The sequence below is a fragment of the Panthera onca genome, chromosome B3 (assembly GCF_046562875.1).
Source record: "Panthera onca isolate mPanOnc1 chromosome B3, mPanOnc1 haplotype 2, whole genome shotgun sequence".
Classification (NCBI taxonomy): domain Eukaryota; kingdom Metazoa; phylum Chordata; class Mammalia; order Carnivora; family Felidae; genus Panthera; species Panthera onca.
In genome coordinates this window covers 134,505,782-134,524,455 of record NC_138344.1, presented here as the reverse complement: position 1 = coordinate 134,524,455, position 18,674 = coordinate 134,505,782, and the positions used below count along the sequence as shown (strand labels likewise).

The 18,674-nt window shown below is 38.8% G+C and overlaps 1 protein-coding gene across 1 annotated transcript in view; it reads right to left on the bottom strand.

Moving 5' to 3' along the window:
- Positions 1-8,206: 8,206 nt before the first annotated feature.
- CPSF2 (cleavage and polyadenylation specific factor 2) overlaps positions 8,207-18,674 on the bottom strand; it is a 32,501-nt gene continuing 22,033 nt past the window's right edge. Inside the window, exons 11-16 of the mRNA XM_078447890.2 lie at positions 17,422-17,622; positions 15,127-15,279; positions 13,498-13,723; positions 12,057-12,356; positions 10,498-10,632; positions 8,207-10,104 (exon numbers count right to left, since the gene is read on the bottom strand). Of these exons, the coding sequence (XP_078304016.1) occupies positions 10,012-10,104; positions 10,498-10,632; positions 12,057-12,356; positions 13,498-13,723; positions 15,127-15,279; positions 17,422-17,622 (1,108 nt within the window). The 3' untranslated portion in view covers positions 8,207-10,011. The remainder of the gene's footprint in view (positions 10,105-10,497; positions 10,633-12,056; positions 12,357-13,497; positions 13,724-15,126; positions 15,280-17,421; positions 17,623-18,674) is intronic.

Genomic DNA, 18,674 nt, shown 5'->3' with positions numbered 1-18,674 from the left:
GGGCCACAGCACCCGTAATCATCATGATTAAATGGGACAATGCATGTAAGGTACTCACTCGGCAAGGTATCTGGTACATAGAAAATAGTGTCAGCTAGCTACTATTGCTTGTTTTTTTTGTAAAACAAAAGCAAAACAAAAAAACCTCTTGAGCAATTATTCCCATTAGGGGAACTAGATCTCTAAAATGGAAATAATTATGGCCATAGACTCCATCTTCCCACAGGTAGGAATAAGTTCTAATAATTATTATACAGGCTCCCACGTTTGTTACATAACTGGACTCCATCCTGAGCTCACTAAGGAATCATTTGTCCAGGGGCACGATATTATTCCTCCTACTATGGATTGTGAAGATTGAAAAATAACTGACTTTAATAAAAGAACACCTCAGCACTCAGTATAGTGAACTTGGTCCTGACACTCCTAAAGCTTAAGAGTTAAGGGGGTGGATGATCCAAATGACGAACTGACAGGCAGGGTTTTTTTTGCAAGGACAGGTATAAATATGAACACAGAAATGAAGATCTTTTTTTTTTTTTTTAATTTTTTTTTTCAACATTTTTTATTTATTTTTGGGACAGAGAGAGACAGAGCATGAACGGGGGAGGGTCAGAGAGAGAGGGAGACACAGAATCGGAAACAGGCTCCAGGCTCCGAGCCATCAGCCCAGAGCCTGACGCGGGGCTCGAACTCACGGACCGCGAGATCGTGACCTGGCTGAAGTCGGACGCTTAACCGACTGCGCCACCCAGGCGCCCCAGAAATGAAGATCTTTAACTGCTAACGTGTTTTAGCTCTGAGGGCATTTGGATTCGCTACCGTGTGGTACCCTCCCCGCCACATCCATTGTCCCCCTCAAGACTGCGGCCCGACTTTCTTCTTCCTCACTCTCCTCCACTGACCCCACGCCACAGCAGTCATCACTCTGACTTAACCAGCGTAGAAAGTAATGCGGAAAATATTGTAGCAGAACAACAAAGACAAAACAGCCGAACTAAACAGTGCTATTCAAAGTAGAAAACTTTATCTGTGTTTCTTTCCCTGTCACTAGACCACCGTGGGAACTGGAGGGCAAGATCTGCAGTGGCAGTGCCATCTGGGCCAAAGGTGCCTTCTTTAAAATCCCTACTATGGGGTTCAATCAGCAGGAGCCACCACAGACTTGGAAGGGAGGAAACTCAAGGCGCAGCAGCCCTGTGCACGGGAGCAGGGGGTGGGGTGGCTCGGAGGAAGGCAGCCAGCCCTGTGGTCAGGAGATTGGCTAATCCCAGGGGGCAGTGAATCTAGTGAGGATTATGGGATCCCCATTTTTTACTACAGGGTAAAGGAGGTATAAATATGGAAAGGGGGAAACTAGAACAGACCTTGTGGAAGAGTAGAATACATACAGACGGGCGGATGGGGAACAAACATAGATGTATATTTTCCCTACTCTCTGCTCAGGGGACCTAGTAGCAATGACGGCACAGTGAGTGGCAATGAGCACAAGTTAGCACCCAGCCTTGTTCCTAAATACGATTCTCCACTAAACTAAAACAGGACTCTGGAGAAACAGCCGATCACAGGATGGGGTAGGAATAATACAAGATAGGAAGTACTTCAAAGAACCACAGGGAAAACAATTATGGAGCCATTATGGAAAACAATTGGAAGTTCCTCAAAAACTTAAAAATAGAATCACCATATGGCCCAGCAATCCCACTGGACATGTTATCAGAAAGAACTGAAAGCAGGATCTCGAAGCGGTATTTGCACGCCCATGCTCATCACAGCCATGAGTCACAGCAGCAAAGTGGCAGGAGCAACCCAAATGTCCGCTGACGGATGAGCGGATGGAGAAAATGTGGTATATCCATACAATGAAGTGTGCAGCCTTAAAAAGGAAAAGGAAGGGAGGGCGGGAGGGAGGGAATCCTGTCACATGCTATAGCATGGATGAACCCTCATGACACTATGTTCACTATGCTAAGTGAAATTAGCTAGTACCAAAAAAGACAAATATTTTATGATTCCACTCACACTCTAAAGCAGTCAAAATCACAAAAACAAAGTAGAAAGGTGGTTATCAAGGGCTGGGGGAGGGGTGGAGTTAGTGCTTAGTGGGAACGGAGATTCAGTGCTGCAAGATGAAAAAGTTCTAGAGATCTGTTGCACAACAATGTGAATATACTCAACACTACTGAACGGTACACTGAAAAGTGGTTACGATGGCAAATTTAATGTTTTCTCTCTCACTCTCTCTCTCTCTCTCTCTCTCTCTCTCTCTCTCACACACACACACACACACACACACACAAAACCTGAGACTGTGTCAAAGAACACAAGAGCCAGCTTGAAAGTGCTCCCACCAGCCAAATCTAGGGCAACTAGAGGATCAGAATAAATCAAGATAGTTTGTAAATTACAAAACAGAATCCATGTTCCATACTAATATAATAAAGAGACGAATGAATGGATGCTAAGTAAATACATAAACAGGGGAGAAGATCAGGTGCTTATACCAGAATGCCAATTTCATGAAGATGCAGGAGTCTGATTAGAAAGCCGCCATTTGGCAAGGCCTGATTCAGCCAAGAGGCATCAATGGATGCTAAAACCAGAGGACAAAAATTTATACAAAACAGGTATTGATATAGTCTCAAAGTGTCTCCCCACAAGACACTAATTCCTCATTAACTAATTAAGTACAAATACTTATTAACTTCACAGTGAAAAAACCTTGCACACATAACCAACTATTAAAAACTAACATCCCATGGCACAAAAACAGACACAGAGACCAATGGAATAGAACAGAAACCCCAGAACTAGACCCACAAACGTATGGCCGACTAATCTTTGACAAAGCAGGAAAGAACATCCAATGGAAAAAAGACAGTCTCTTTAACAAATGGTGCTGGGAGAACTGGACAGCAACATGCAGAAGGTTGAAACTAGACCACTTTCTCACACCGTTCACAAAAATAAACTCAAAATGGATAAGGGACCTGAATGTGTGACAGGAAACCATCAAAACCCTAGAGGAGAAAGCAGGAAAAGACCTCTCTGACCTCAGCCGTAGCAATCTCTTACTCGACACATCCCCAAAGGCAAGGGAATTAAAAGCAAAAATGAATTACTGGGACCTTAGGAAGATAAAAAGCTTCTGCGCAGCAAAGGAAACAACCAACAAAACTAAAAGGCAACCAACGGAATGGGAAAAGATATTCACAAATGACATATCGGACAAGGGCTAGTATCCAAAATCTATAAAGAGCTCACCAAACTCCACACCCAAAAAACAACCCAGTGAAGAAATGGGCAGAAAACATGAATAGACACTTCTCTAAAGAAGACATCCGGATGGCCAACAGGCACATGAAAAGATGCTCAACGTCGCTCCTTATCAGGGAAATACAAATCAAAACCACACTCAGATATCACCTCACGCCAGTCAGAGTGGCCAAAATGAACAAATCAGGAGACTATAGATGCTGGAGAGGATGTGGAGAAACGGGAACCCTCTTGCACTGTTGGTGGGAATGCAAATTGGTGCAGCCACTCTGGAAAACAGTGTGGAGGTTCCTCAGAAAATTAAAAATAGACCTACCCTATGACCCAGCAATAGCACTGCTAGGAATTTACCCAAGGGATACAGGAGTACTGATGCAGAGGGGCACTTGTACCCCAATGTTTATAGCAGCACTCTCAACAATAGCCAAATTATGGAAAGAGCCTAAATGTCCATCAACTGATGAATGGATAAAGAAATTGTGGTTTATGTACACAATGCAGTACTACGTGGCAATGAGAAAGAACGAAATATGGCCCTTTGTAGCAACGTGGATGGAACTGGAGAGTGTGATGCTAAGTGAAATAAGCCATACAGAGAAAGACAGATACCATATGGTTTCACTCTTATGTGGATCCTGAGAAACTTAACAGAAACCCATGGAGGAGGGGAAGGAACAAAAAAAAAAAAAAAAAGAGGTTAGAGTGGGAGAGAGCCAAAGCATAAGAGACTCTTAAAAACTGAGAACAAACTGAGGGTTGATGGGGGGTGGGAGGGAGGGGAGGGTGGGTGATGGGTATTGAGGAGGGCACCTTTTGGGATGAGCACTGGGTGTTGTATGGAAACCAATTTGACAATAAATTTCATATATTAAAAAAAAAATGAATGGGGTTTGTGGATTAAATGGTAGAACTTTATCAATATTGCTGTCCTGGTGCTGACAGAAGTACTGTAGTTACGGCTAATGAGACATCGTAACTGCAACTTAGTATAATAACAAAAAATTAATATGTATATATAAATAGAATAAGGTAAATACGGCAAAATGTTAACGGGAGAATCTAGAAGAGGGATATGTGGGATCTTTTAAATCATTCTTGTAACTTTCCCATCAGTTTAAAATTATTCCAAAATAAGTGAAATAAAATATATACAAGTGATCCTTCAGCTATTAGATGTATTAGATGTATTCCACTGGTTTTTATACTACTAGAGATATCTCTGTTTAATGCTTTCATTATCTCAGGTAAAAACTACTTTAAAAAAATGGCTGAAATAAATGTGAAAGAAGCTTTTTTTAATGGGCAATAATGTAGAAATGAAATTCTACTCGATAGTTAAAAACTCAGAATACTCTGAATCCCCTTTCCTCATTAAACATGCTTCTTTCTTCCTGTAATAGTTTATCTCCTTGAAAAAAAATCACATATATGAGATACTGAAAAACCTTGAGAATTTGAATCCTGTACATTTAGGATAAGTAATTTTTTCTCATAACTGATAAAGGATTTACACAGTCTCATTAAAGACTTATGTCCTTTGATATTTAAATATGAAATTTAACCTGAACCATGACTTACGTTGGAAATTAGAGTATCTTTATGATTTCTGATATATTCTACTAGTTTTAATTAGAGTTTGGGGTTAAATGACTGTTTAATATAAAAAAAATCTCCTATGGTAGCAAATGTCTGTCTATACAAGGCATTTTTTTAATCTTTTTTTTTTTTTTTCCCCCATCATTTAGAGTCAAGTGGTAATGTCATTTGGGCCAAGACTGCAAGTTGTTTCTAAAATAATTTACATTTCTCATAAGCTTGGTAAGTGAATCCAAAGAGAAATGAGAGCTCCCAAAATATTAAACATAAGACCAGCAGCAGCACCCTTGGAATACGAACAGCTTCCCACGGAGATCTGTTCAAAGGGCTTCACTAGTGGCGAACGCACAATTTAGCAGTGCCTTAAAAAAATTGTTAGAGGGAGAAAAGGAAATATGATGGATTGGATATTGGACATTACCACCAACAAAACCTCAGAAAATGATGTAGTTAGGTCTTCATGAATCCTTCATATATTCTCCACTGGAGATTATCAGGCAGAATCAAAAATTTGAGCAGGACCCATGGAATCCATGAACAATTTCACGAAAAAAACATATATACTTTTGGTTCTATTCAACTACAATGAAGAGAAAGTTAAAACTCTCCAAACTTCTATTTTGCCCCTTGACATCATATTTTGACTTCAAGAATTAAAATGAAATAGTCTTGAGCAATAAACGAAAAGCACCAAGAAAGAGAGAGGTTGGGGAGGGGGGAGGAGGAGGAAAAGGACAAAAGCAAAGCTACCCTCGCTTCCAGCAAAGTCCTAGGTTTATTTTGGTCATTTTGGTATTTTCTCATAGGCACAACTGAGGTGGTCAAAAGTGAGAGACAATCAAAAGAAGAAGAAACACACCCTCCTCCATCCATGCTCAGGGAGGCAGATCTGAACGTTCCTTCTCGCTCCCACCCCATCTGCACTTACACATTCATTCTGTAGTTCCCTAATGGGTAAAAGAGGGGGCTTGGGGGTGGCCAGGAACAACCACCACCAAGACAATTAACCTCTCAATCACTGGATTGCTAGCCATAAGTGGTCATCGGTTCATCAATATTTGAAGGACGATAACCCTGAGATAAACCACCAGAAACTTACAACCAAAGAAGAGTATAGAAGGTAACACCCCCCTCCCCTTTACTGGCCATCATATAGAATGAAAATGAACCTCTCCCTCAGCATGCTATTGTCCTAAGTTAACAGGTGCTGGGCGCTGTTCTTAGAGCAGATCAACTGAACATATTAACCCAAAGCAAAGTGAACGTACACAAAGAAACTGAAACACAGCAATGCAGAAGAAAAAAAGTAGTTGAAATTTACAGCTTGACATCTCATAGTGTTATGGTTGGGACTGTGGAATTCGTCTAGTTCAACACACTTATTTTAGTGTTGAATGGGTTCTAGATCCATTCATTTAGTACTGAATGAATAGACTCTGTAAGGCTGGGTCCCACTCCCTCTCTGGCCTGCTCTGAGGCTCTCAAGCAAATCCCTTCCCTTCCCGAGGCCCATTCATTCAATACTAAAATAAGTGAATTGAACTAAATGAATTCCACAGTCTCTCTCAGCCATAACAGTTAAGATTTTAAGTTATAAATTTCAACTACTTTTTCTTTCCCTATGGCTTTTCTGCAGACATTGATAAGCTGATTCTAAATTCACACTGACACGCAAGAGCACCAGAAAAGCCAAAACAATCTTGAAAGAGAACGAAGTTGGAGGACTCACACTTGCCAATCTCAAAACTTAATACAAAGCTATAGAAATTCAGACAATGTGGTACCAGTATAAGGATATATACAGATCAGTGAGATAGAATTCAGAGTCCCAGAACAAACTCATACATTTACGAGCAACTGATTTTCAACAATGGTGATAACTTGATGAGGAATTGGTCTTTTCAACAACTGATGCTGGGACAACTGGATAGCCATGTGCAAAAGAATGAAATTGAACCCCTACCTCACACAACATATAAAAATTAGCTGAAAATGAATCAAAGATGTCAATTTAAGAGTTTAAACTATGAAATGCTTAGGAAAATAATAAGTATCAATCTTTGTGACCTTGGATGAAACGACAGTTTCTAAGATATGACACCAACAGTACATGGAACCAAAAGGAAAAAAACAAAAACATAAATCACAATTCATCAAAATTAAATAAGAAATTTTGTGCTTCAAAAGGACACAATAAAGAAAGTGAAAAAGAGAATAGGAGCAAATGTTTGCAAATCACAAATCCGATGAGGATTTCGTATCCAAACTATATTTAAAAACTTATAACTCAACAATAAAAAAGAAATAACTAAAAACTAGACAAAGAATCTGAACAGACCTTTCTCTAGAGAAGACATACAAGTGGCCAATAAGTACAGAAAAGATAGTCAACATCATTAGTCATTAAAGAAATGCAAATCGAAACCACAATGAGATACCTCTTCACACACCCTAGAATCATTAAAACAAAAAATAAGGTGAGTAAGAAGTGTTGCTGAGGATGTAGAATTGGAATCCTCACACCCTGCTGGTAGGAATGTTAAATAGTACAGGCACTTTGGAAAATCGTTTGGAAATACAGTTTGGAAAACTGACAGTTTCTCAGAAGAGTTACCTATCATTTACCTAGCAATTCTACTTTTAGGTATCTACCCCCCAAAACTGAAAACACATCTCCACACAAAAAACTTGTATAGGAATGCTTAGAGCAGTATTATTTATAATAGCCAAAAAGTAGAAACCACCCAAATGTCCACCAATTCATGAATGGATCAACAAAATGTGGTGTACCCACACAATGGAATATTATTCAACCATATAAAAAATGCTGATACATGCTACAGTATCAATGAATCTTGAAAATACACTAAGTGAAAGAAGTCAGACACAAAAGGCCACATTTTGTAAGATACCATTTTTATGAAATATTCAGAATAGGCAAACCATAGAGGCAGGAAAGAGATTGATGGTTGCCTAGGACTAGGGCGAAGGAAAAAATGGGAAGTGACTGCTAAGGAATGGGTATAGAGTTTCTTTTGAGGGAGAGGAGAATGTTCTGGAATGAGCCAGTGGTAATGGTTGTACAACACTAAATATACTAAATGCCAATGAATTATATACTTTAAAAGAGTATATTTTATGGTACGTGAATTAGATTTCAATTTTTTTTTAAAGGCCCTCGTTAGAAAATTGACCTCTGCACTTCTGTTTCAGAACACCTACTGGTTCATGAAAACAAAACAAAAAAAACTGTAATGAAACTTGACATTTATAATCTCATTGTAACAAATGCTACAATAAAATTTCTTTTAACCAAATTATCTATACATATAAGCTGATGGTCCACTTGTATTTATTTTGCCTTTAAACAAAGATCTGAAAAAGTTCTCTGCGTTCATGATTTATCTATAGTCCTTTTTAAAATTTATACTTTTCTTAAGTAACCAAGGCTGAACAAATGTCTTCATTTTAGAAAGTTTAGTAATACTGTCATCTAGAAACAGGTCAAAGTCTTGCTCTTGCAATGACATTAGTTAGCACAGCCATCTTCAAGCAGTACTTTAAAATTTAATTCCTTTTCAAAGGACAATAAAAAGGCTAAAGCAAGAAACAATTTTTCAATATCAGGAATGCAATGTAATATGTATAACCAGATGCTTCAAGCCATGTAACGAATGCAGACTTTTTTTCCCCTGGAATATAACTAGGATTCTAGGCTTACTCTCTTCAGTAACAAGAACTTAAGTGAAAATTTTTCAAAGCTCTACAAAGAAAACATACTCTTCACCATCATCTTCTGTAATGTTGTTCCGCATATCTGGTTTTCAGGATCAGAAAACTATAACTTTGCGTTAGCACTATAATCCACAGTAAATTCTTTGTAAGCTTTGAATGAAATTTCAATTCTAGTCTGATATCACTGGGTGGTACTATACATAGATCCATATAAGTTAAACAAGAATGATCCTTCTAAAAACGCTAAGTATGAAGAGGAGGGCTTAAATACTTAGGAAGTAAAGATCAAGGACTGCCATGATCAAGTTATGCACTGAAAAAGCATCAACACATGACAATCGGGCAACACGATTTTCATTTTTAAGTTCAATGAGAATTGCATATATTCAGCTTTTACTCTTAAACACAAGTGGTTTATACTACGTGAGGGCTGCTAGCCCGAAGAAAGACAGGAACACAAGAAAGGATGACCTTATCCAACTTCAGTATTATTTTTGTAGCAAGGTTATAAAATCCAGCCACTGCTTCAGCAACCCTAGGAAGGAGCAAGCCTAAGAGATGAAAACATTTACACCTTTTGATTAAATTATACTATTACCTTATAAAAATAGGTGGTTCAGCATTTGTTTCCTTAAAAACAGAGCACTCAACAGTTTCCGATAAAGTAACCTAGCTGAGAGCTAAGATGTATCTAAATGCATACATCAAGGATTTCTTTTGCATTATATATATTCAAATGATGCTGTTATAATTCATACCGAACAACAAAATCTTGATAAAACAGGAAATGGGAGAAATAAAAATTGATTCCTGACCCAAATGTGTACCAGCTCAGACTAGAGTGAATACCTAGGAACTATAGGCAGGGATAAGGAGATATGCCCCAACTGCATATCAGAATTCCAAAGAAAAGTCTGAGCGTACACTCTTTGTTTTTTGTTTTTTAAACACATAGGCCTCAAAAAACCGTTTCATCAGTTTTTTTATATAGCACACATCTTTTCTAAATAATTCTCACTTTTCATTCCAGAAAACGTAAGAAACTGTTTGCAAGAGCTCATGCAAACATGTTTCTCTAAGGCCATGAGCTGGTTTGCTAAGTTGCATTGTTTTATTCAAGTAAAAAGCCCTTCTAGAATAAGGGGTCTATAGAGGAAACCAATCATCTTCAACTCTCCGGCCTGCACACTTGTTAGAATCTCTATCATTCTGAAAGTCAAAAGGTAGAATGCTCATTTGACCATTAGCAAAACGAACTCTATTTACATTTTTAAAAAATCTAATGCATGTTAAATTTTTCTGGCATTTCTTTTTTGTATGTTACAAAACAAAAAAGCAGAAGCTTAGAATAAGAACCCTTTTCTCTTAGAAAGGTCAAACAGACACTTCTTGACATCACGTTCTTTACACAATGGCATACTGTTCATATAAAAGGTCTCTTATCCTATAAAAATCTTGACAAAGGCAGCCTTCTAATCCAATGCGGCCAGTTTCCGTCTAGAAAGTTAAAAAAAAAAAAAAAAAAAACCTTTAGTACATTTCCTATTCATTAATATGCAGATATAATAACCAAAATATATTAATTAGATTATTTGATGATTGGTCTGGAAATGGGTTGCTCTGATTCACAGAATATGGATCTAACATTCAAGTCATGAATTTTACATAGACATGTAAATGTCAGAGGATTCAAATAAAAATTTACAATGAAACTATATATTATTTCTTTGAGAGCCACTTTTATAAGCCTTCAAGGTCATCATTCATAATGAATATAAATTATGGATCTCCAGTTTGTGAAATTACCAATCAAGAATTACAGAATTCAAAAGGGCAACACATCAGAAGGCAGCATTTCTTCAATTCATCCCTTATTAAAAACACACTTACCCTGCGGACTGCTACTTGATTGTTGCAAACAAGTACGCCCCCTACAAATTCAGCTTGAATCCCCTCCCGTAAAAGAACTTGTTTGAAGTCTGACAGTCTTGGTTCGTTCATAAAAACTGACTGGTGTCCAGGAACCTTAGATAAGGTTAAAGGGGAAAGAATAACCTCAAATAAAACACCACAGTGTTACCACCACAGTGGTACCGAATAAAGTGAGATTTAACACATGATCTCTAAGATATTTTCTATTTTTCCCTGAAGACCTTTGACAGATCGTATCAAGGCTGTAAGTCCCATTCCAAGTTGTTATTCTGAATTTTCCCTCATTGTTTTACTTAACATCACAAAGCCCTTCACATTTTCTGAATGTTTCCCAATCGATTTTATTAGTCATGCCTCACAGTAACAGAGAGACATCTGGTAAAGTTATGTTCGTCACTCACCCACTTGCCTGAGGGGGTCAAGGAGAGTGCCAGGAGGCAGAACTGAACCAAAAAATTCATTTGCCAGATCCTCCTCCTTCATTTAGTGCAGAGGAGAGTTCTCCCCTGACCCCAGTCTCACCTTCCCTTCTCCCTTGAGGCGAATGCAGTGTATGCCAGGGGCTTTGGACTCAGAAAAACAAGCGGTTCAACCTAACACTGCTACTTGGAAATTGCCTTGATGAGCACTAGCGTTAGCACAGTAAAAAGATTCGAGTTCTTGCCCCAACCTCAAGAGCATTACTAGAAGGGAGTCCAACAACAGAGGCTATGTTCTATTCTTTATTGCACAGAAAGGCTAAAGAGGCCTCTGCAGGAACACGGGCCTCTTACTACACAGTTTTCACACTGCTGTAAGTTAATTACCTGAGATCTCTGCTAACTGGATTATCTCTTGAGAACACGTAAACACTAGATTAAAATTATAGCCATACTTAATAAAAGATTTCTAACTACATCGAACCCAAAAGAGATTTCAGCGGAATTGACAACACACGAAAATAGGAGTACAGGAGCTCCACCGTCTTAGAAAACTACAGCTCTCCTGACCGGAAGCAGGTATGTGACGTAATCCTCACAACCAAAATTTAAATACTGAGGGGCGCCTGTGTGGCCCAGCTGGTGAAGCATCAGGTTCAGGTTGAGGTCTCACGGTCATGGGATCGAGCCCCACGTCTGGCTCTGCACTGAGCGTAGAGCCTGCTTGGGATTCTCTCTCTCCCTCTCTCTCAAAATAAAAAATAAACGTTTAAAAAAAAAACAAAACAAAATTTAAATACTGAAAAAAATCAGTCACGAAGCGATCATGGATCTTACAGTATTTGTTAAACATTTCCTTTAAATTGTTATCAAGCCCTTGCCGTCTAGGACACACACACACACACACACACACACACACACACACACACACACACACGCTCAGGCGTGCAAACACATAACCATATCTTGAGTCATCTTAATTTTAAAATTCCAAAATCAGCCTACATTGGACACATATCGTAAAGAGTTAAAAACATAAAAGCGCAATCCAAAGGGAGACAAATCAAGGAAGAGGCCGAAGCAGGACGTGCTTGTTACCTCATGGGGGGGTAAGGGCTCCAAAGTCGGAATGATCTCACTTTCTTCACCCGTTTCTTTTTCATCATCCCCAAACAGGCTCTTCATGGCCTTCTGTTGTGCCAGAACGCTGGAGTCCGAAGGAGCGTCCACCTGCATTTCCGAGTCTTCTCCATCATCCTTCAGTTCTCCTTCTTCTAAGATAACTCCTGTGTCCACTTTGGAAACTCTCATGTCTAAGACTCCATCTATCCAAGCTAATTCAGCATCTTTTGCCTTACAAAACTGAAGGGAGCTGACAAGTGAGTCTTTCAATCTCACCTACACATCATGCAAAGGGGAGGGAGACACATAAAATCCTCAGAGTATAAATTAACAACAAAATATAACCTGTTATAATTATTTCCTGACTCTGGTAATGTGTGTTAAGATTCAAAAATCTTTCACTCACCTGATCTTCACCGTGACTGGTAAGGACCTAGTGACCCATGAGATCATTAAGACCCCTGTCCACTTTCCAAAGTAGACACACTAGGCCCTTGACTGCACACTAGGACCACATGGCAATTTCTTAAAATACGTGTTAATGCCAGGGTCCCACCTCCAGTGATTCTAACATAACTGATGAGACTAAAACCAGAGCACTGAGTCCCCCTAACACCCCCAAAGCTCCCTAGATGGTTCTCATGTGTGGCCAAGGTTGAGAACCACTGACAAGTCTCACCCATCAGCCCTTGCTGCTGCTTCAAGAACACTGAATTACTTCTGTTTCCTCCATTACCATGAACCTCACACATCCATATTCTTGGACTGCTGCTTCCTCTTGTTTTGTCCAGAGTAACTTTTCTGCCTGGTGAATTCCAATCCATTTTTTCCAACTAAATCTAGACATCATCCCTGCTTTAACTGACACCAACTCGTGCTACCAGAAAAAAGCTAATCTCTCCTCTGTGCTATTCTCGTTTTTTTGTTTTTTTGTTTTTTGTATCTGCTTCCATTTTTTTCAAGTACGAATAGAACCTTGACATCAGTGAATTTTTATAAAACTTTCGAATTCTTGAATACTCCCCATTCCCGTCACCTCTATACTTTTGCAAATGTTCCCTCTACCTGGAATACCCTTTCTCTCTCTTTCCCTTCTCTATATTACCCTGACAACCCATCAAAACATGTTAGGATTCAGCTTAGTTATCACTTCCTCTGGAAAATCTTTTCTAAACCTCCAAATCTGGGGCAGTGTCTCCCTCTTTATTCACAACATCCTGTACTTTCTCTATCAGAGGCATAACAATGTGATAAATGCCCTTCCCTTGTTATAAGCCCCTAACACCTTAAAGACTAGAAGACCTCCTAAAACAGGGGACCACATCTATCTCACTCACCCCTGTACTCCTAATGTACCTGTCCTAATCTGCAACAATAATGTATTTATTTCACATGGCTCGGGTGCCAGCACACTTACCTGGTAGATGTGAGTTTCACTAGTGGCATCAACTGTTTCGTGTAGCTTTGGCATGTACACCTTAATATCTTTCCCACCAAATGCACGGCAGCACTCAGCAAGATCTTGACTGGCCTCTGGTGGTCCGTGGACAATGATCAACTGTCGTGGTTTCATCTGATTAATGATCTTTTTAATGGAATCTCCATCAGAGCGTCCTTCATAGTCTATGTAAGTAACCCTAGCTCTGTAATTAGACAGAATTATCCAAGCTTGTTTTTCTGATAATTTTAAAACCAAGTTATTAATGGCTTTTATAATCAGGAAAGAAATGTATACAATACATAAAATGAGGATTTGAGGAATACACATGTTACAGTGTTAATATGTATGTGAGGGGGAAGGGTTATGGATTTTTCAGTAGGTATTATTAGAAAAAGTGGCTCACTATATAAAGAAAAATAAAACTGACCTAATGCCACAAACAACAGCAGGTGAGTTGAAGCCATAAAAGAAAAATGTGAAGATTTAAATTCAATAGAATAAAATGTAAGAATTAGGTTTACGACCAGGGACAGGGAGGGACTTCATCATATACAATTCCGAACACCATAATGAAAATATTTTATTTTATTATTTCATTACATCAAAATTAAAGATTTTTTTTTAAACAAGGTAGACCCTGGACTACTCATATAAACAGATAACAGAATGGGAGAGGCTATCTGCATTGTCCGAAACCAAGCAGGGGTAACATCCAAAATGTACAACGAACCCCTGCACATCAGTAACATAAGGGCAACAACCCCTAGAGAAAAAGACATGAAGGCCATAGACATGGGACTTCATAGACAAGAAAACAAAAAAGGTCCCAAGCATTTGAAGAAGATAATCAAACTAATAATCACCGTAAGACAAACTTAAACAGTAGTGATACGTTATTACTCTATACCTATTGGGCTGGAAAATGTTAAAGAGTTCAATAATGCCCAATGTTGGTAAGGAAACGGGGTTGAAAGAAGCCTTCTGCTCTGCTAGTGAAAGTATAAACTGATATACAGCCATTCTGCAGAGAATTTTGTGACACTGTTAACATGCATTATGTAGATAACAACCATAGCCCATAATATATGCTAAATATCACTGGACAGATAAACTGCTTTGCTATCTAAAGACTTAAAGAAAAATCCAAAATGATGAATTACTGGTGTTACTAACTGTACCAAATAGAAAAGGAAAAAGGTATATTAACCACTTCAGATTATAACAACATTTTTCAGACATTATGGCACTAGAAATGTTTAAGTCAAGGAGTATATTTTACGAAACAAACACTTAGAAAAATTAAACATGTGCTACTAGACTTACTAAAAAGTCCAGAATGTTTCTTCATATAAATGTACAGTTTAATGTTAAACCCCTACCTCAATACCAATTCAATTGCATTGGCTTTCAAATACCATTAATGAAAACAAAATGCCACCATGCTTCACAGACCTTTGCAGGGAAAAAAAAAATTAAATTTTAAAAGCAACAACTTACTAGAGGATATTCAGAAATTTCACATTTGAAACAATGTAAATTATATAATTCAAGTTCTTGAAATTTTATCTTGTAACCTAGTTTCAAAACACGACAAAAAGCACTTACTTTATTTCAATAGACTCTGTTGTAGAAATACACTTAGTGGGAACATCAGATAGATCCTGATCCATGGGTTCATCTCCATTTGTCAAGCCAGATTCCAATTTGCTTTTCTCTTCTTCAGTTGCTTGAAGTTCTGGCACTAAGAAATCCTCTGGTCTAAATTATATAAGTCTCTAATTAGAGCACTAACAAGCAAGCTAATATTAGATAATATATGTACTTAGTAAATGGCATTGAGTTTTAGGCTCCTCACATATCTCAAGATTTCAATACACAATTGATCCAAAGCTAATGCAACTTTGTAGTATCGATTACCAAATGACTGCATCTATTGTGTTTTTCCTGACCACTGAGGAATGATCGTCAGAGCGTGCTGTTGGGCTAGTAAAGAGTCCTAGATAGACCATTAGGAGAGCTTCATGGTTATCAAAAGTACTATTACAACCTGGCCTTGCATTTATTTCGATCATTCTTTTTCTGTGTCTGTGGTTTCTCTTCCCAAGTCCCACTTCTTATAAATCTCAGGCCTCTTTTGATTTCCTTTAGAGCCCCAGTTATTCTATCCCTGCCCAAAGATGACTCCCCACTGGCACATTACCAAGAAGACTGAGATACAAAATCATGAGCTCCCCCAAAAGCCTTTGCCTTTATTTCAACAAAGCACGAATGCATCTAGCTTCCCATGTTTACTTCCCGTATCAGAGAGAGTTGTATGTTCAAATTTAAAAACAAACTTAAAAACGTTCTCTCTAACCCCCTGAAATTGTCTACGCCCCACCCCCCAAATCTGCTCCCTCTCCTGAGAATCCAGGCCTCTGTTGCCTAACACCTAGACTGCTATAGGAGCTTCTCAGACCCTGGAGTCCAACTTCTCCACCTATAATCCACATAATAACAATAGCAGCAGCAACCACTTAGAGCACGCTCACTAGGAGTCATGAGTCACAAGTCAGATTCTATGCTAGCTGCCTTAAAAACACAATCTCATATCATTCTTATCCCCACTTTTCAGACAAGGAAATTGAAAACTGAATATTGGACACTAATTAAGTAGAATAAGTAGAATGGTAAACAAACTCACCAATGTTATTTAGATTGTTATTTTTCCTCTCCACTATTTTAGAGGACCAAGTAGACAGGGGGATTTTCCTAAGTAAGTCCAAGAATGACCTAGAACCCACTATATGCTTAAGAGAGCATTACGGGAAGTACAAAGAAGGCACCAGGGAGGGACCTAGACTGTACTGGGGTGGCAAGGAAGAAACAGGAAAGGCTTCCAGAAATTTGTAAGGCCAGATTCAACCGCCTGGAGACCTGGGACGGGAAGATGGAACAAAGCTGAGGGAGGAGCATGTGCAAGAGCACGACGTGGAGAAGCCGAGCAGAAGGAAACGGAGAAGGCTGGTACCACGACAGCAGAGAATGCTCAACAGCATGACAGAAATATACAGAAACATAACAGAAAAGTCGGGAGAAACCAGATTATGAAAGACACCATGCGTCATGCTAAGGCATTTGACATTTGCCTGCAGAGCAATGGGAACCATGAGGGACCTTTACACAGGATAGCAGTGTTTTCAAACCTGGATTTGAACACGTAATTTCAGTTGTCTTCCAGTAGTGGCTGTAAATTTGGTAGACTTCCCATGATTCCACCCATGCTATCTCACATCCCTCTTGGAACTAAAATGTGTACAACATTGCTTGAGATGTAACCCATTTCCCAAACTTCACACATCACAATCTATCAAAAATTCTCCCTATCCTATGTCTTTCTCCAATGCGTGTCCCTTACCCTTTCTTTTTAAGGGGCGGGGGAGGGATTTTGGTCACCTTTTTGAACCTTTCACATACCTAAGTAATAAACCTGACGGTTTGCCTTTAATATTAATTCTCTAGGGGCAACTGGGTAGCTCAGTTGGTTAAGCACCTGACTCTTGATTTCGGCTCAGGTCATGATCTCACAGTTCATGAGTTCAAGCCCCCTGTCGGGCTCTGTGCTGAGATCCCTCGGGATTCTCTCTCTGTCCCTCCCCAACTTGCATGCACTCTCATGCTCACGTGTGCATGCTCTCTTTCACTCTCTCAAACTTTAAAATACACATATATTTATTCTCTAGATGTTCCTCATCCTTTCTATTTTTATGTTTCAAACTATACAAATCCTCTGTGGAGTACTGAGAAACTATCAAAGCACATGATATGACCAGAAAGGCCAAATTTATCGAGTTCTAATGATACAGAGAGTTATACACCAAACAGTCTAATCTAGAAGAAAAAAAAAACTTATTCACGTACTTGATAATTTCTCCATATTCATCCCATTTAATTCTTTCTTCTGGGGCAGGAAACATAGGATAAGACTTTTTAGCCTGTTTGAAGAAACTTCCTTTACGACTACCTTCACCTTTCATCATCAGGTCATGCTTGGTTTTATGAGCTGAGGGCTGGTCAATATCTTCCTCAACGTCACTCTCATCACTAGAATCGATGTCTGCCCTAAGAGGATTGTGGAACAGAGAAAGGTCATAAAGTCCCCAAAAGATTTTGAATTAATGTTTAGAAAATTATTATTTAATTAATTCAATGATAATATTATTGGATTGATAGTTTGTAAAACATTAACTGCCAGTTAATAAATACTCATTAATACTAGCACTGAAAGCATCAACTACACGCAATTAAAAAAATTTTTTTAAATAACATAGTCACACTAAGGTAGAAAGATCATAATCAACGGAGAAAAACACACATACACAATACAGAGGAACAAAGGGAACAATGACAGCATTGTCTGAAACTGCCTGCCAAAAACAATGGAATGAAGTCTGTAAATTGCTAATTCACATTCCCAGTAAAAGTATCATTCAAATATAAATATAAAATAAAAATTAAAAAAAAAAAAAAAACCAACCCAGAAAAATCTGATGGAACTTATTGCCTGCAGATATGCAGCAGTCCATGAAACAAAAGTCAGGGAGAAGGAAAGATGTACAATGGGGTAATATGTCTATACAAGGGAGGAACAAGAAATTAGAAATATGTGAACAATATGGGGCGCCTGCGTGGCTCAGTCGGTTGAGCATCTGACTTCAGCTCAGATCATGATCTCATGGTTCATGAGTTCGGGCCCTGCGTCGGGCTCTGTGCTGACGGCTCAGAGCCTGGAGCCTGCTTCTGATTCTGTGTCTCCCTCTCTCTCTGTCCCTCTCCCCTTCACACTCTCTTTGTCTCAAAAATAAAAGAAACATTAAAAAAAATTTTTTTAAAAGAGAAATATGTGAGCAATATAAGTCATTTAAAAAATCTCTTTAGGGGCACCTGGGTAGCTCAGCTGGTTGAGTATCCGACTCTTGAGTTTGGCGCAGGTCATGATCCCAGGGTCATGAGACTGAGCCTTGAATTGGGCTCCAGGCTGAGTGTGGAGCACTGCTTAAGATTCTCTCTCTTCCTCTGCCCCTCCCCTGCTCATGCTTGCTCTCTTTCTCAAATTAAAAAAAAAAAAAAAAAAAAAAAAAAAAAAAAAAAAACTCTTTAAAAACTAAAACTGA